The following is a 19,166-nucleotide window of genomic DNA, read 5'->3' on the forward strand; positions in this document are numbered from 1 at the left end:
CTGAGAGTTGGGGGCTGGAAAAATGCTGTGTGAAGGTGACAGGAGGAGGAAGGGCGAACATCTTCCCACCACCACTGTACAGTGCTCGTGGTGAGAAGGTTTGTGGATCTAGTCTTCACCAGATGATTAATTGACCACTTAAGTCCCTGATTCAGTGCCACTTCCCCCACTTCACCCCAACCTGGCAACACTCAAACTCTACAGTAAGATACATCTACACTGAAATTTCTTGATAAATACATATTCCACTGAAAAGATGTAGATCCTATATTTAAAAACTTTGCAGCAATGAAAATATCAAAATACTCAAACCATATAGAGGCACCCATGAGTATATCCATTACAAATTCACATACATGTAAATTCACACATACAATTTCTCTAATACACAGACATATGGGTCGATTACACCAAGAGATTACACTGTCACTGCTTAGTAATAACAACCATCCTTGAGCACTGACACTATTAGTCACAACGTAGCCACTAGAGTACAAGGGGCATCGAAACATCCAGCATGGTGAAACACTCTCACAGTCCAGCACCCATGGGGGGTTTGCTGAATGGAAACTAGCACCACAGTGGCCTTCATTATTATTCATGGGAGGAAACCAGAGCGCCCAGAGGAAACCCATGCAGACACGGGGAGAATGTGCAATCTCCACACAACCACCCGAGGTTGGAATTGAACCAGGGTCCCTGATGCTGTGAGGCAGCAGTGCTAACCACTGTGCCACCTCTATTTTTCTGCGGGGAGGGGGGTGGTTTCTAGTTAAACTGTGTCTGGGATAGTGGCTGACATATTGCGCAGGGTTTTCAGTAATATTCAGCATAGCAAAGAACAGTTGACCCAGAACTCACTCGGTTAAAAGCTTCACTTTCCTCCACAAGAAATAGCTAGGGGGCTGAATAAAGCCCAAGGAAGGGTGGACAGGAGCTTAGACTGCACTCGCTGTGCCTTTTCACTGCAGCCAGTGAGGCGGAACAGACCTGGGCTCTTTCTCACAATGGCACCAGTAAAATATGATGCTGCCTGATGCTGCCTGTTTAAAGCAGAGAAGGGGGGGAGATGGAGAGTTCCGCTGGGAGAGGGAGACTGGGACACGGAGAGGAGACGGGCGAGAGAGGCAGCGAGAGCGAGACACAGGAATGAGCGCATTCCCAACGCGCGGCTCTTAATTTTTAAAAAATCATTCCAACTCCCATCCTCGCATGGGTCTGACTGCCTCCCAATCCTTTTCAGCGCGGAGACTTCATAACAAGCTGAGTGTTTAGATGCACAGGTATGTCATGCACCACGGAAGCCTGTCCAAACCTGCTGCACAGACCCTGGATTGTGTGTGGAGCCGGCTCGATGTGCAGTTGGGGCAGTTGCAGTTCATGTTATAGATTTCAAAATCTGAAGGTGCTTAAGATGAAATAAAGGTTCTCTCTCCGAGGAGCAGCATCTGGTTATAAACCATTTATTGACACATTCTGTACACAGGTATCTTACAGAAAACACATCCCCGGGGGGGGGGGGGGGGGGAGGGGGGGGAGGGGGGGGGGGGGGGGGAGGTAGAACCCTGAATCATTTCGGACAGTAACTTGCATGGAAATGTATGAATAAAATGCAGTTTTCTGCAAACTCCTGACCTGACCTTTTTTTATTGAGTGCTGTTTAAGATCTCATTGCTGGCGTTATTGCTGAATAAGAATGGCCAGTGTTTACAGCGCTGTCATTCACACGGTTACTCCAACCCTTCACAAGCCACTCTTTCCCCCTTTGACACAGCTATTTCCAAGAGAGCACCAACTCTCCCGGTCTGAGGGGCTTTTACAGCGAACCCTCCAACTGGTCTTTGAATCCAGGGGTTTCTGCACGGAGAGATTTTGGGGGCGGGGTGGTGTGAGGTTTAGTGAACTGCGCTTTTCTTCGCTGTTTCTGATTAGAAGCCTTGCACGGAGAGTCAGCACGTCTATAAATAACTACTTTAATTATTCCACATTTTAACTGTTGAGGAGATTCTGGCCGCCCCGAGTCTCTCTGCACTTCATCCAGTCTGACAATAGAGCTTACCGGTGTGAGAGAGAGAGAGAGAGGGGGAGGGAGGGAGAGGGGCAAAGAGGGGGAGATAGATAGAGATAGAGGGACACAGAGAGGGAGGGAAATAGGGAGAGGGACAGGGAGAGGGACAGAGAGAGGGGGAAGAGGGACAGAGAGAGGGAGATAGAACATACAGTGCAGAAGGCCATTCGGCCCATGGAGTCTGCACCAACCCACTTAATCCCTCACGTCCACCCTATCCCCATAACCCAATAACCCCTCCTAGCCTTTTTGGACTCTAAGGGCAATTTATCATGGCCAATCCACCTAACCTGCACATCTTTGGACTGTGGCAGGAAACCAGAGCAGCCGGAGGAAACCCATGCAGACACGGGGAGAACGTGCAGATTCCGCACAGTGACGCAGTGGAGAATCAAATCTGGGACCCTGGCCTGTGAAGCCACAGTGTTATCCACCTGTACAACCGTGCTGCCCTGAATGTAGATAGAGGGTGAGGACAGAGAGCGGGGGAGAGGGACAGAGAGAGGGAGAAGAGGAAGAGAGAGGGTGATAGGCTGAGTGGCAGAGAGAGGGAGATAGAGAGGGAGAGATAAAGGGACAGAGAGAGGGAATGAAATAGGATGAGGGACAGAGAGAGGAAGAGAGACAGAGAGAGAGGGGAAGAGTGACAGAGAGAGGGAGGTAGAGGGTGAGGGACAGAGAAAGGGACAGAGAGATGGGGAGAGGGACGGAGAGAGGGACAGAGAGGGAGAGAGGAGATGGAAGGTGAGGGACAGAGGGTGAGGTACAGTGAGAGGGACTGGGAGATAGAGGGAGAGGGACAGAGAGAGAGACAGTGAGAGGGTGTGGGAGATAGAGGGAGAGGGACAGAGGGAGTGGGAGATAGAGTAAGAGGGACAGGGGGTGTGGGAGATAGAGGGAGAGGGACAGAGGGAGTGGGAGATAGAGGGAGAGGGACAGAGAGAGGGTGTGGGAGATAGAGGGAGAGGGACAAAGGGTGTGGGGCATAGAGGGAGAGGGACAGAGGGTGTGGGAGATAAAGGGACAGGGACAGAGGGTGTGGGAGATAGAGGGAGAGGGACAGAGGGTGTGGGAGATATAGGGAGAGGGACAGAGGGTGTGGGAGATAGAGGGAGAGGGACAGAGAGTGTGGGAGATAGAGGGAGAGGGACAGAGGGTGTGGGAGATAGAGGGAGAGGGACAGAGAGAGGGTGTGGGAGATAGAGGGAGAGAGACAGAGGGTGTGGGAGATAGAGGGAGAGGGACAGAGGGTGTGGGAGGTAGAGGGAGAGGGACAGAGGGTGTGGGAGATAGAGGGAGAGGGACAGAGGGTGTGGGAGATAGAGGGAGTGGCAGATAGAGGCAGAGGGACAGAGGGCGTGGCAGATAGAGGGAGAGGGACAGAGGGTGTGGGAGATAAAGGGAGTAGGAGATAGAGGGAGAGGGACAGAGAGAGGGACAGAGGGTGTGGGAGATAGAGGGAGAGGCACAGTAGGTGAGGGAGATAGAGGGAAAGGGACAGAGAGAGGGACAGAGGATGTGGGAGATAGAGGGAGAGGGACAGAGGGTGTGGGAGATAGAAGGAGAGGGACAGATGGTGTGGGAAATAGAGGGAGAGGGACAGAGGGTGTGGGAGATAGAGGGAGAGGGACAGAGGGTGGGAGATAGAGGGAGAGGGACAGAGGGTGTGGGAGATAGAGGGAGAGGGACAGAGAGGGTGGGAGATAGAGGGAGAGGGACAGAGGGTATGGGAGATAGAGGGAGAGGGACAGAGAGGGAGAGGGAGATAGAGGGAGAGGGACAGAGGGTGTGGGAGATAGAGGGAGAGAGACAGAGGGTGTGGGAGATAGAGGGAGGGGGACAGAGGGTGTGGGAGATAGAGGGAGAAAGACAGAGGGTGTGGGAGATAGAGGGAGAGGGACAGAGGGTGTGAGAGATAGAGGGAGAGAGACAGGAGGTGTGGGAGATAGAGGGAGAGAGACAGAGGGTGTAGGAGATAGAGGGAGAGGGACAAAGGGTGTGAGAGATAGAGAGAGAGGGACAGAGGGTGTGGGAGATAGAGGGAGAGGGACAGAGGGTGTGGGAGATGGAGAGGGACAGAGGGTGTGGGAGATAGAGGGAGAGGGACAGAGGGAGGGTGTGGGAGATAGAGGGAGAGGGACAGAGGGGTGTGGGAGATAGAGGGAGAGGGACAGAGGGTGTGGGAGATAGAGGGACAGGGACAGAGGGTGTGGGAGACAGAGGGAGAGGGACAGATGGTGTGGGAGATAGATGGAGAGAGACAGAGGGTGTGGGAGATAGAGGGAGAGGGACAGAGAGTGTGGGAGATAGAGGGAGAGGGACAGAGGGTGTGGGAGATAAAGGGAGAGAGACAGAGGGTTTGGGAGATAGAGGGAGAGGGACAGAGGGTTTGGGAGATAGAGGGAGAGGGACAGAGGGGTGTGGGAGAGAGAGGGAGAGGGACAGAGGGTTTGGGAGATAGAGGGAGAGGGACAGAGGGTGTGGGAGATAGAGGGAGAGGGACAGAGGGCGTGGGAGATAGAGGGAGATGGACAGAGGGTGTGGGAGATAGAGGGAGAGGGAGAGATGGTGTGGGAGATAGAGGGAGAGGGACAGAGAGAGGGTGTGGGAGATAGAGGGAGAGGGACAGAGGGTGTGGGAGATAGAGGGAGAGGGACAGAGGGCGTGGGAAATAGAGGGAGAGGGACAGAGGGTGTGGGAGGTTGAGGGAGAAGGACAGAGTGTGTGCGAGATTGAGGGAGAAGGACAGAGAGGAAGAGGGACAGAGAGAGGGACAGAGAGAGGATGTGGAATATAGAGGGAGAGGGGGAGAGGGACAGAGAGGGAGGGGACAGAGAGAGGGACAGAGGGAGTGGGAGATAGAGGGAAAGGGACAAGAGAGGGAGAGAGGGGGGAGAGCGACGCTGGTCCCCAGCTAAAAGCTTCGTGCCAAATGTTCGTTTTTTGTTTGAGATTTTCCTTTATAAATATGTCAGGAATTCCCTCCCCAATGGGTTAACTCGCTCCAAAGACGCATAAGGACGCACACGTCGGTCTCTGGCCTCACCCCACCTCCCTTCACACGTTTAATTTCTGAATTGTAAATGACCAAAATTCCCCCTCCCCTCCTCATCACGCAGTCCTGACGATGGGACAATCCGCCTCCCCCCCCCCCCCCCCCACCCCTACACACACACTTCTGCACTGTCATGTGTTCCGGTCTGCTGCCCGTCAGCCCTAACCGATCACCCAGCTCCCTGACTCAAAAGTGCGAAACCTCCCTGAGTGGAACAGTTCAAACAGAGAGAGGATCCGAGGCAGCTCCAGACAGCCGGGTTTCTCCAAGACGTCAGCACTAGGGGAAGCGAGAGAGAGAGAGAGAGAGTAACTTCAGCCTCTCCACTGTAAAGTTTGCAAAGCAGAGACAGTCAGACAGACAAAGGCTGTCCCGGAGAGGGAGCACTTTGAACAGTTCAGCCCGACCACCTCTCACTGGGTAACAAGCTCCTCGCCTCGGACATCACTGACAGCATCTCAGCCACCTCCAGCGCCCATTTGGTTCAATTTCCTACACACCATCCAAAACTTCAGCCAAACTTTTTTCTTCTTCTTCTTCTTCTTTGCAAACTATATTTTATTTTATTTTGAGGACTTTCTCTCCCATCGGCTTCCTCCTCTCATTTCCCTCCCCCCCCCCCCCCCCCCCCCCGCCCCCCTCACCAGTAAGCTTTGGAAGAAGATGTCAGTTCACCTGCTCGGTTGGATATTCCTGCTTCTCGGTGGGGTTTGGACACGGGCTTCACCCACTTTACCCAGCCCCGAGGAGGGCCCAGCCTCCGACTGCCCCAGCTGCTCTCTGCCCAAGCTCCAGGCGGAGGTAGCCGGCTTTGACAATCAGCTGGTGGAAGCTGTGAAAAGGCACATCCTCAACATGCTGCACTTGAAGAGCAGGCCGAACATCACCCACCCGGTGCCCAAAGCCGCGCTTTTAAACGCCTTGAAGAAACTGCACGTCGGGCGGGTGCGAGAGGACGGCAGAGTGGAGATTGAGGATCATTCATCCAGCAAGTCGGCACTGAACGAACCCGAACAGGCTTCAGAGATCATCAGTTTCGCCGAGGCAGGTCAGTAACATCAATAAAACATACGTCTTCCTGCACCGATTTAAGCAATAATTGCATTTCAAATAGAAATATCGTTGCATGCGATTTTTTTTTTAGTATCTGCGAAGTTCTCCTTATCCCTGAGCTATCATCTATCTATACAATACTTCAGGTCAGAGCAGATAGGAGTATGCAGCGGGAGCAGGTTTGGGGACCCCGGGGGATAACAGCAGCCTGGATGGAGACAATAAGGACCTAACTGCTTGGGGATATCCCTGCTGTTCAAAATGATGATGAGATTGGTGGATGAATTAATTCCCAGCGGGAGGGTCCATAATGTAGAAGGCACAGGTTTCAGACGATTAGTCAAAGGGGACAGGAGGGAGGGATGGGGAGGTTGTGTGTGTTTTGTGATTTGGAATTCTCTGGGCAGAGAAAGCAGATTGAAAATGGGGAAAAGGATCTGAATGCTCAGAGCAATACACTCATTGGACAGCTCGTATTAAAAACCAGCACAGGTTAGAAGGGCCGAGTGGCACACCATTCAGGCAGGGTACCATTGGTCCAGTGAAGCATTGGATCCCCGACTATAAGCAGTCGCTCTTTATTTGTGTTCCAGTGGTTCTATGAAGGGCAACATTGACTTTTTTATTATCTCTGTGACTGTCTGAGTCCAACAAATTCACATTGTGCATCCCCCACCCCTCCTGTTCCTTTCTGCCTCTCAGGTCCTGCCCGGGACATCGTGCACTTCCAGATCGCCAAGGAGGAGGATGGCGACCTTTCCCTGGTGGATCAGGCCAATATCTGGCTCTACCTGAAGGTCTCCAACAAGTCGAACCGAAGCAGGAGTGAAGTGACCATCAGGTTATACCAGGAAGGAGATGGCAGCCAGGCCATCAGTCAGAAGCGGGTGGACATCAAGAGGAGTGGCTGGCACACCCTGCCGGTGTCGAGGACTGTGCAGGCCACCCTGGCAACCCAGGAGAGGTCCCTGCTGCTGAAGGTTTCCTGTGAGCGGTGCCAGGAGACGGGCGTCTCCCCGGTGCTGGTGGAGCCGGCGGAGAAGGACGCCTCTCACCAGCCCTTCCTGATGCTGCTGGTCCGGCAATCAGACGCTCACACTCACCGGATCCGCAAGCGGGGGCTGGAGTGCGACGGCAAGGTCAGCATCTGCTGCAGGAAGCAGTTTTATGTCAATTTCCGAGACATCGGCTGGAGCGACTGGATCATCGCGCCTCCCGGTTACTATGGCAACTACTGTGAGGGCGAGTGTCCGAGTCACATCGCCGGGACCTCGGGCTCGTCCCTCTCCTTCCACTCGGCTGTGATCAACCATTACAGGATCAGGGGTTACAGCCCCTTCAACAATATCAAATCGTGCTGTGTCCCCACCAAACTCAGAGCCATGTCTATGCTGTATTACGATGACGAGCACAACATTGTGAAAAAGGACATCCAGAACATGATCGTGGAGGAGTGTGGCTGTTCATAGACCCTGTGGCACACACACACAGCACACACACAACACACAGGCAGACTCGGACAGGGAGCTTCATACAAACGGAAATTCATCAAACAGACACAGTGCACACATCAGATTTAGGGCAATACCCCGCTTTGGCTCTCTCCGGAGCTAGAAAAGGAACTCAACAGACTTTAGACGATTACACTCCAGGATCAGACAGGGTCCAAACCCATGTGGCTTTTCCCTGTTTGTTCTTCATTGCTGACTCTCAGCACCTTCATCCACATTCACCTGCCCCCCCCCCCCCCCCCCCCCCCCCCTCTCTCTCTCTCTCACACACACACACAGCTAGCTGGCTTCTTCTCCAGTGCATTGATTCACACCGTCACATCGCAAGGCACTTACTTCTTGGGACTCAATGCACCACCACATCTAACTTTTCTGTTGTTTCCGATCTGAGCTTTACCGAGCAAGCTGCACTGTTTTCCTGTTTGCAACAACGACTTCCACGTGTGTAAGATGCCTAAGACCAGAACTATGCAATCTTTAAACAAAAAAATGCTTTCTTTGGTTTACCTAACAGGAGACGTTTGCTTCTATTTGGGAGGAAATATTCAGTTGTTGAGAGATACTTGAAAGGAACACGTTCGCCCCAGTGTCGGGCCAAACATTTTACTTTGTGACCTTTACGATTTGCACTATAAAAAAGACATTTGCCTGTCTAACCGTATCTAAACAGAAGTGTTTGAAAGGACAGGGGACTGCACTCACGAAGAGAGAAAACAAAACGAGTTTCTATGAACTTTTGTATCAACAGACGAACTGATACCAAAGAGATTTGTGTAAATGTTATTCTGTGATTTCTACAAGGATACTTATTTTTTAAAAAAAACTTTAAAATATTTAAAAAAAACAGCCTGTAGATGAATATGGCTCCAGTATCAGGGTTTGGATTAAAACGTTTGATACATCAACACAGATACGTCTGGATGTCTGGAAGCATCAAGCATCTGATATGAGTTAAATCCGAGACCCCAGGTGTAGTTTGCACACTGTCTGAAAGCGATTTAGCAAAAAAAAAAGCACTTCTAGTGGTCTGCGTATTTCTTATTTAAAAACAAAACAAAAGTGATCAGCACAACAAAACAAAAACCCGAACTTTTGCTTACAAGATAAATAGGCCTATTTTTGTAACGATGTCGCTGAGGGCGATTAAAAGTGTTATTAAAGAAACAAGACATTGTGTTAGTGATTTCATGTGAGATATTGTAAAAGGCTTCATTCATCATAATAGGTTAGCTGCCGATTTAATGAGGCTCCTGTCATATTTCCTGGCACCAAATTGACTTCTACGATTGTCTTTTGTTTTTGATGATGTGGTGTTTGAAAGGTGTCGGCACAGCCCCTGGCCACTGACTGGCTACAGGGTGATGTCGTGGAACTGGTAGAAGCGAGGGGATTGATCCGCTACTTTCTCCTGTTCATTTAATGTGGCGTGCCGTTTTATTTTGTTGATCCCGGCAGTCTTCTGATCCGAATCTCGAATAGTAGAGATTCAATGCTCAACCTGGGCTTGTCTAACCCACCCCTCTCCTCCATCTCAGGAGGCAGGCGGTGGGAGTCCCCTGCTGTCAGATTGGAGGGAGTGGGGTGGGCGCAATTGTAGGTGAACAACTTGGGACCAAACAGAACTACAACTTCCAGACTGCACTGCGACCTAAACGCTTTCGGGAATAACCATTCGCCCGGTGGGAGTTTAAACACAAACCACACATTGGGCTGTGAAAACAGAGACATTTCTAAGAAATTCCGTGTAATTTATCTGACACGCTGCTGGTTGTCCTATAGTCAGTTTAATATTAAAAAAACAAGCCTGCGGCGCTAAGCGCCAAAAAGAAGTCGTTTTATGTGCTTCTTTGGGCTAGATGTATTATTACACATCAGGATGATGAGATAATGTACATATATTTCTTCAATCTGCAAACTTTTATCGCCTTAAAGACAGTTTGTTTTGTTGGTCTAGCGCGGTTATTTTCTTTTGTAAACAAACTGTTTAAGCAATTATTTCGGCATATTATGAGGCAAATCTGACAAGTCCAACTCCTTTACCAAGGTTGCTATTAAATCTGTTGCTGCCACCCTCTGCAAGGGTTCCAGACCACAGCAACTAACAAAGATTACCGCTTCTTGATATGACAGCAGCATGCTGAGGTGGAGAGTAGTCACATTTCCATTTCAGCACTTATTCCCTTCCAATACTCGACAAGATTGTGCACACTTTCCCTCTTAAGAATGCCATACGTTTTCTTGTCCTTGACCAGCTTATTCAGTTGATTTGCATGCACACCATCAATTCAAATGTCAATCATGGCCCATCGGCGGCATGCTTGCTTCCCAGTCATCAGGTTGTAGGTTGAAGCCCCACTCCAGAGACGTGAGCATATTAGCTGAGGCAGCATGATGGAATGTTACACTGAAATGCTCTTTAATAGGCATTAAAGTTCCCATGACAAAGAAGGACAGGGCAGTTCTCCCTAGTATGTCAATACTTAACAAATAAAATCTGAAAAAAAATTGGCCATTATCTCATTGTTTTTGTGCGATCTTGTGCACAACTTAGCTGCTGCGTTTTCCCACTTTATCTAAGTTTTGGCGATGAATCATTTCAAGACTCTTGAAAGGTACTATATAAACGCAAGTATTTCTTACTTTAACTCATGAGTTTGTCAGAAACTTAACATAGTATCCCTTCATCTGCTAATATATAAATATATAACAGTCCGCATAAAAAGCTTGCAATAGACATTTTAAAAGTGTAATTACAAAATAATAACCACGTAAACTGGAATTGGCAGATAACAAAACAATGTATTTCTTCTCATATACAGCAACAACAATATATAGCACCTTTAGTCCCAAAGTGCATCACAGGAGTGACTAACAAACAACATTTGACAGAGAGACACAGGAGATATAAGGGCAGATCACCAAAAGCTTGTTGAAGGAATTAGGCTTTAGGGAGCATCTTAATTTAGGAAAGAAACACAGAGAGACAGAATGGTTTAGAAAGAGAAGAGAATCCCAGAACTTTGGGCTTTGGTAGCTGAAGGCATGGTCAACGACTGTGGAGCAATTAAAATTGAGGTAGCTAGAGATCATGGAGATTGTAGGGCTGGAGGAGGTTATAGAGATATGGAAAGGTAAGGCCACAGAGGGATTTGAAAAAAAAAAGAGAATTGTAAAGTGAAGGCCATTGTCCAGTTCATGTGGAGATCATGTTAGTATTCCTAAATTTAATTCCAATGTTTTATTAATCTATTTGAGGATAATCCTGCTGCTAAATACACCCATCTGTATCTCCACATATTTCTGACAAGTGATTGGGAGGTGAAGCAGTGCAATTTATGGAAAACTAAATGAATTGTGTTAAACCTGATCCAGTTTTACAGTTTATGCTGTAGTGGATAGGAAGCTAATTGAAGGGACTACTATTTTGATGCTCCCAAGTGAGATATCATGCAGTCTCCACAGGATGTTTTTAATTATACCTTACCCAGAACATTTTAAATGTTAATCCTTCATAAAATAAAATAGCGGAAATACTACAAATATTTTTTTTATACAATCTCGTGAATGAAACGGCAATTTCTTAGCATCCTGCTGCTGCTTTCTGTCAAAACAGATTAGCATGCCCTTAATTTGGTAGGCAGATAAAATTCCTACACTAATTGTATTTGTTTTATTTTGATTTAACGTGCACCTTGTCTAGACCAACAATCCAAAATTGTCTTTCATTTCTTTTCTGTGCATTTGAAATATAATGCTTCAAAGCAATGTTTGCCAGGCTAATATGATTTCAAATGTAAAATTAATTTATGCACCCAAATGTGTAAACAGTATAATTTGATCATTTAATATTTATTGTATAAACAGTAAATAAATGTTTATTTTTCAGTTGCATAAAGGGATATTAACGTATGTTGCAAATAATAGATGCAGTTTGTGGAATTAAGCTGTTACCAGCACAAGAAATTGACTTAAGCACAGCCTCAGTGACGTCGGTGCATTTCCCATACCCAGCGAAAAGCAATGAAAACAGCCTGAGCGACACCATTTGCCACAATTCAGTTAGACCTCTGCTATCTGCTTATGGCAGGAAATGAAACCACTTCAATTGCACTGTACTTATGGTGTCAGACATGGCTCAGTGGCAGCACTTATCCCTCTCAGTCAGAAGGTCATAGGCTCAAGCCTCATTCCAGAGACCTGGGCATCATATGCAGGCTGACAGTTCAGTGCAGTACTGGAAGCTACTGTTTATCTGATGAGATGTTGCCCCGTCTAACATCTCAGGTGGATGTACAAGATTCTATATCACCTTTCAAAGAAGAACTCCGGATGCCCTGACCAATGTTTATCTGCCGGCCAACATCAATAAACAGATCATCTGGTCATTTATTGCTATTTGTGGGATCTCGCTGTCTAAACAAATTGGCTGTCCCAGTTCCTACATTACAGTAGTGACTACAGCTGTACTTCAAAACACACTTAATTGGCTGTAGAGTTCTTTGGATATCCTAGGGTTGGGAAATACATTTTATAAATATATTTCTTTCGATTCCTGTGTAAGACTGAAAAAAATAAATAAATACAACCCCCCCCCCCCCCCCCCCCACACACGCTTCCATGTTGTCCATTGTGACATAAACAGGAGTATCAAGATTACTTCTGTCCAATTCACTTCAAGTGTCTAAATTATTTTGAAAGGAGAGAGTGTATAAGATGCAACTTGAATTTGGTGTCTTCAGAAAGAATTTGGTTCTTGAGTCTTGAATTTCCACATATTTCTATCTTTATGTAAACATCAGTGTCATCCACAATAAATTTTTTAAAAACAACACCGTTTTTAAAACTTACGTTTGTTTCATTTCATGTGCCTGGACCCAACAGTTAATTAAAATGAAAACAGGAACTGTTTTCGTTTCAGGCTTTCATCATCTGTGGTATTTTGCTTTTGATCTAGTTAAAATACTCAACCAACCCTGCGTGTAAAATCACACACTTTCAGTCTATTACAGCAAAGGCTTTCCTCTTAACAATGAACACAAAAGCAAGCTATTAACTGACCAGAGTTATCAGTGGTTTGATTGTTGCTGCAGGGATTTTAGACACAGTTTTCCAGCCAATTCTGAGTGAAGAATTTGTTGTATTTTCCTCCTTTCCCATGCTGTTATAAATATTTGTTGAATCATGCAAATACTGCTATCCCCATCCACAATACTGATCTTCATTGGCACTGGTGTGAAGCAGGAGACTCATCACATGGGTAGCTGCCATTGTTGAACCATTTGTCCTAGATATGATTGTTGGGTCAAGTGTCACATTTAGATATAGGCCAATGCTGACCTATCCCTTGCCACGTGCTAAAATGCGCAAATTTATGCAGACCCGGGAGGCGGTGAGATCAAGTTCAACGCCTTACTCAGCTTCATCGTGAGTGAACTGCCCAATCAGGGATCATGCTTCTTTGAGTGAAGGTAAGTGAGGTATCTTTGGGGTAAAGGTCGGATCAACATGATACATGCTGGAAATGGACATTCAGAACTAAGATAAAGATGGGAAATTTTGCAAACTGCTAGCTGCTCCAAGCATGATTGATTCCTGCCTGGTTCACGAATGAAACTAGCTGAAAAGTTTGAGATTCTTCCCATTTATTTCCTGATAGTTCTGCAAAGTCAGAGTCCTAAAGGGCAGGGTGTTCCTAAAGAGGCAAGGAAAAGATTATCAGTGGCTCATATTGCAAATCTGGGCATTTTTAGCGAGTTAAACTTCGGCATGTTTTAGTTTCATAAGCTCCACCAATTTCAACCTGCCCTTTATAATCATAATTTTCATTATTGTCACAAGTAGGCTTACATTAACATTGCAATTGGGTTACTGTGAAAATTCCCTAGTCGCCACACTCCGGGGCCTGTTTGGGTGCACAGAGGCAGAATTCAAATGTCCAAATCACCTATAAAGCACGTCTTTCGGGACTTGTGGGAGGAAACTGGAGCACCCGGAGGAAACCCATACAGACACAGGGAGAACATGCAGACTCCGCACAGACAGTGACCCAAGTCGGGAGTCGAACCTGAGACCCTGGTGCTGTAAAGCAACAGGGCTGACCACTGTGCTACCATGCCGCCCATTGTGGACTTAAGTAAGGAAACTGTTCCTATAGGTAGAGAGGGAATTATTTGTATTCATCAAAAAATAATGCCATATTTCTTAACGGCATAAATTAAATATAAGAATCCATCCCCTCCTATTTCTCACTGACATGCTGCCCCTCAGTAACTTCATCCAAAAAGAAAGCATCCATTTCTGTGTGGAGTCTGCACATCCTCCCCGTGTGTGCGTGGGTTTCCTCCGGGTGCTCCGGTTTCCTCCCACAGTCCAAAGATGTGCGGGTTAGGTGGATTGGCCATGCTAAATTGCCCGTAGTGTAAGGTTAATGGGGGGATTGTTGGGTTACGGGTATACGGGTTACGTGGGTTTAAGTAGGGTGATCATTGCTCGGCACAACATCGAGGGCCGAAGGGCCTGTTCTGTGCTGTACTGTTCTATGTTCTATGTTCTATGTTCTATTTCCATATGTACGCTCAAGGCCTAGCTCATCTCCAGCTCTCCGTTGGCTCTAATTTGCCAGGCTGCTTGCTCAACATCCAGCACAGATTTGCAGAAATTTCCTCCAATGAAATACTGGGAAGATCTAAGCTAATGCGGGGAACAGGCAGATTTAAGGGATTGGAAGGACGAAATACCAGAAAGTGACATAGGATTGCGATCTTGACACAAAACTGACAAGCTGTGCAGGCTTGATCAGTTACGTTGAAGAACTCCAGCCATGCTGTTGCTCACAACACTCCTTCTCACACTGTGCTTTCACTGAACGAGATGTGATTGCCAACTTTTTGGAAGGTATTTCACCTGTCAAGTGTTTCACTCGCCTTAAGCTACATTTATCTGTTGCCAGCCTTCATAACATGGGAGCAGATTGTGCAACTCCACTTCCATGGCTGATGAGGGACAAAAGCAGAGGCCAAGCCACCGCCAAAGCAGATTTGGCAGGGTGATTCCTGCCTACTCCATCCAAGCCTGCTGGGTAGGGAGAGCCCTCCTCAGTGCCCCCAGGTCTCCACTCCTTCCCCGTGTTTGCTAGAGCCTCAAATATCCAATTGGTGGTGAACATCGGCCTCCCCGAACAGGCGCCGGAATGTGGCGACTAGGGTCTTTTCACAGTAACTTCATTGAAGCCTACGTGTGACAATAAGCGATTATTGTTATTAACTTTTCTGAAACAGATCAAGAACCCTTTAATTAGAAACTTTTCCCTTGACATCCTTCCTTCCTATTCCTTCCTTCCTTTCTTGATGTATAATAATAATTATTTTTAAAAGTGTCATAAGTATGCTTACATTAACACTGCAATGACGTTACTGTGAAATGAAGGCACCTGTTTGGGTACACAGAGGGAGAATTCAGAATGTCCAATTCATCTAACATGTGCCATCCTACTTGCTCTCCCGAATTGTTCAGAGAGTGCCGAGGTAGCTTGTTAATTGGTTTGCTCTGGAAAGATGAACCACAATGTTTGCATATCATAGAATCCCTACAGCGCAGAAGGAGGCAATTCAACCCATTAAGTCTGCACCAGCTCTCTGAAAGAGCACCCTTCCTAGGCCCACTCTCCATCCAATCCTCATAACTACATTTAACCATTGGACACTAAGTGGCAATTTAGCATGGAGGCCAATCCACCTAAACTGCACATCTTTGGACTGTGGGAGGAAACTGGAGCACCCGGAGGAGACCCACACCGACATGTGGAGAACATGCAAACTCCACAACAGGATGTTGCCTGGTATAGAGGGTATTAGCTATGAGGAGTGATTCAATAAATAGGGCCTGTTCCTGTGCTGTATTTTTCTTTGTTCTTTGTTTTGTTCCACACAGTCACCCAAGGCCGGAATTGAACCCGGGTCCCTGCCGTTGTGAGGCAGCAGTGCTAACCACTGTTACTGTGCCACTCCATATTGAGGAAACAGGTTCAAAATCCCAAAATGGTTCTATTGTTGCTCCAGGGACCAAGACAACCAGTTTCTGCCCAATGACTTCTGTCCCCACCAAAAATCCATTCCCGAGCTATCAACCCATCCCTCCCACTGGCAACTCTCTGAGGTTGAACCAGACTGTCTGTAAACCATATTTGATTCCAAGATGAGCTCCCAATTATATATCCACACCATTACCAAAGCCACTTCTCCCCATCTCCATAACATTGCGCAACTTTGTCCCTGCTCAGCTCATCTACCTCCAAGACCCTCACCCACTAGCCTACTACATTCTACTCTCTGGAAACTTGGGATCATCCAAACTCCTGCTGCTTTTGCCCTAATTTGCACCAAGGTCCATTCAGCCATCACCCTGGTGTTCACCAGCTGATAATGGCTGCTGAGAATGCCTTGGTTTTGAAATTCTCACCCTTGTTTTCAAATCCCTCCGTGCTCTCACTCCTCCTGATCTCTGTCATCTTGTTCTGTCCAACAACTCCATGAAATATCTGCACTTCTCTAATTCCAACCTCTTAAACATCTTTAATCACTTTGCCATTGGTGGCTATGCCTTCTGCTGCCAAGACTGTGAACTCTGGAATTCCCTCCCGAAACCTCTCCCCCTCCCTACCTCACTTTCGCCCTACAAAGAAAAAACTCCTTAAAACTCACCTCTTTGACCAAGATTTCAGTCTTCTGCCTTGGTATTACCTTACTGGTCTTTCGGGGACAGCACAGTAGCACAAGTGGATAGCACTGTGGCTTCACAGCGCCAGGGTCCCAGGTTCGGTTCCCCTCTGGGTCACTATCTGTGAGGAATCTGCACTCTCTCCGTGTCTGCGTAGGTTTCCTCCGGGTGCTCCGGTTTCCTCTCACATTCCAAAGACATTCAGGTTAGGTGGATTGGCCATGCTAAATTGCCCTGAGTGCCCAAAAAGGTTAGGTGGAGTTATTGGGTTATGGGGATAGGGTGGAGGTGAGGGCTTAGGTGGGTCGGTGCAGACTCGATGGGCCGAACGGCCTTCTTCTGACTGTATGTTCTATGTCTATGTCTACTGGCTTTGGTATCATATCCCGATGTACCAAGGCCCTGTGAAGCGCCTTTGCAATGCTTATTACAGTAAAGATGAATTTAAATACAAGTTGTTGTTGGTGGTGAGCTTCCGTACCTGTCAAATGCAACGCCTGAAAATAAGTATATTAAAAGTATCCTTGTGGGCCAACTGTCAAAAACTCACCACACTCTTAAACCTGTAATGACATTTTATCAATTAGAAACTCATCATGTTACAATAATTCTTCTGCTGATGATGTAGTGAAACCCAGCAGGGAAGCTATATATTTTGTGTGCAGGGAAACCCATATCTTGGCATTCGAGGGATCTGGAGCAGTATTTTTTTTTTAGTCTGAGAAATTAGATTTATTCTATTTCCAGTCTTTAAACAGCTGAACGTTCACATTCATCTTCATTAACGTATCGAGTGTCAATTCCATAGGTGTGGTTCCTTTAAGGGGATTGTGTTGCAGCAACTGTCTTCATTATAGATCACTGGCCACTTACTGTTTCCACACAGACTGGTAAAACCATCACTGGGCAGCAGGACAATAGATTTCGAATCAGGCTAATAGAGAAGAATAATGACTGCCAAATAATCCATGAGGGGTTTGCGGGTGAATTTCTATGGCAAGCTACTGCCACTTAATGTTAAAATAGCAAGTATTTCCCTGGAGTCTGGACATATCTAGCTTTTGAAGCTCAAATCTGTGAGACACCAGGGGAGAAGCAGTCTCATGCAATTCACATCCGTGATCTGATCGAGGTAGGTAAAATGTTCAGCAGAAATAGTGCTAACAGAGAAACAATTTAATCTGATGGGGGAAATCACGAACAAGAGGACGTAATAGAATTAGTGCGCGTTCATTTAAGTGGGAAATCAGGAAGCACATATTCACAGAGAAGGTAATGGGAGTCTGGAATTTTCTGCCTCAAAAATTTGTAGATGGCTGGTCAATTCAATAATAATAATCTTTATTGTCACAAGTATACCTACATTAACACTTCAATGAAGTTACTGTGAAAAGCCCCCAGTCGCCACATTCCGGCGCCTGTTCGGGCACACAGAGGGAGAATTCAGAATGTTCAAATCACCTAACGGCACGTCTTTCTGGACTTGGAGGAAACCGGAGCATTCGGAGGAAACTCACGCAGACACGTGGAGAGCATGCAGACTCCGCACAGACTCCGCACAGGCAATGACCCAAGCCGGAAGTCGAACCTGGGGCCCTGGTGCTGTGAAGCAACAGTGCTAACCACTGAGCTACCACCAAGCTGATTTACAAACCTTCCTTTGTCTTCCTTATGCCCCGGCTATTGACTCTCTAAGTATTTAAAATATAATCACTTTAGGAGAGACAGTGGCATAGTGGTAATGTAATTGGACCAAGTAATTCAGAGGCCCAGGCTAATACTCTGGGGACTGCGGGATAAATTTTTCACACAAAGAGTGGTGGGTGCCCAGAACACACTGCCAGAGGATGTGGTAGAAGCAGGCACATTAGCAACATTTAAGAGGCATCTGAATGGGTACATGAATAGGGAGGAAATAGAGGGATATAGATTGAGTAAGGGCAGAAGGCTTCTTTTTAGTTAGGGGATCATGATCGGCACAGGTTTAGAGAGCCGAAGGGCCTGTTCCTGTGCTGTACTTTTCTTTGTTCATTGAATCTCATTTTGGTAACTGGTGGAATTAAAATTCAATTAATAAATGTGGAATTGACTTATTGTGGCGGGGATGTGCTGAGCAGTCACAGGAAAGGTGGCTCCCCTCCAGAAACTTGGATTTTGGCACATTTAGCCCGGAAACAGGCCACCAAGCCAGCAAACTCCCCCTTCTCCACAAAACATCACAGGCACAAATAAAATGCCCCCAAATCAACCAAGGAAGGGGTCCCGAATCCCCAATTCTACCAGTGTCTGGCTACCGAAGAAAGGATACGAGAATGGGCCAAGGAATCAGGAGCAGAATAGATCAGATTGGAGGAGAGTTCCTGAAAGGGTCATCCCTCCCAGCACTGGTCACTACAACACTCCCATCCACCTCCCCTATCACTCACCGCCCCCCACCCCCAACCTGGCCAGATACTCAAAAAGCCCACCAGGTAGTAGCCACACTTGGAACATGGAACCAAATGTGGCTGACCGAGATGTCCACCATGGCCCCCATCTGCAAAAAAATCACATGCTCACCCCCGCGACAATGGATGCCTCCTTAGGTGGAGACAGGACAAGGGTCTCTGGCGGTGGGAGATACGTACGTAGAGGGCTGGGTAGCGACCCTAGGGGAGTTAATGGACAAGTTCTAACTCCCGAGAGGGAATAAACTAAGATAAAGCCAAGACAGAGAGATAGAGGGGGGATTCTGAATCGAAGCACTGCACATGGCAAACTTCAC

General features: G+C 47.2%; 1 protein-coding gene and 1 long non-coding RNA gene across 3 annotated transcripts in view; one reads left to right on the forward strand and one right to left on the reverse strand.

Annotated features, from left to right (window-relative positions):
* LOC119972719 overlaps positions 1-5,872 on the reverse strand; it is a 28,878-nt gene extending 23,006 nt beyond the window's left edge. Inside the window, exon 1 of one of the 2 annotated variants that reach the window (XR_005462139.1) lies at positions 5,799-5,872. This is a non-coding gene — a long non-coding RNA (uncharacterized LOC119972719). Of the gene's footprint in view, positions 1-1,640; positions 1,929-5,798 lie in introns of those variants that run through there. The other variant, XR_005462138.1, reaches the window with a different exon arrangement.
* Positions 5,766-7,927, forward strand: LOC119972718 (inhibin beta A chain-like). Its single transcript, XM_038809931.1, has 2 exons — positions 5,766-6,171; positions 6,879-7,927. Exons 1-2 carry the CDS (start codon positions 5,787-5,789, stop codon positions 7,643-7,645), a joined length of 1,152 nt encoding a protein of 383 aa, XP_038665859.1. The 5' UTR covers positions 5,766-5,786; the 3' UTR covers positions 7,646-7,927.
* Positions 7,928-19,166: the final 11,239 nt, after the last annotated feature.

Source organism: Scyliorhinus canicula, chromosome 10 (genome assembly GCF_902713615.1).
Source record: "Scyliorhinus canicula chromosome 10, sScyCan1.1, whole genome shotgun sequence".
Taxonomy (NCBI): domain Eukaryota; kingdom Metazoa; phylum Chordata; class Chondrichthyes; order Carcharhiniformes; family Scyliorhinidae; genus Scyliorhinus; species Scyliorhinus canicula.

What these genes read in the sequence shown, in the direction of transcription:
- LOC119972718 (XM_038809931.1), top strand. Translation starts at nt 5,787, where the DNA reads ATGTCAGTTCACCTGCTCGGTTGGATATTCCTGCTTCTCGGTGGGGTT. An exon ending in CATCAGTTTCGCCGAGGCAG is followed by an intron (nt 6,172 to 6,878) that starts GTCAGTAACATC and finishes TCTGCCTCTCAG; the next exon opens with GTCCTGCCCGGGACATCGTG.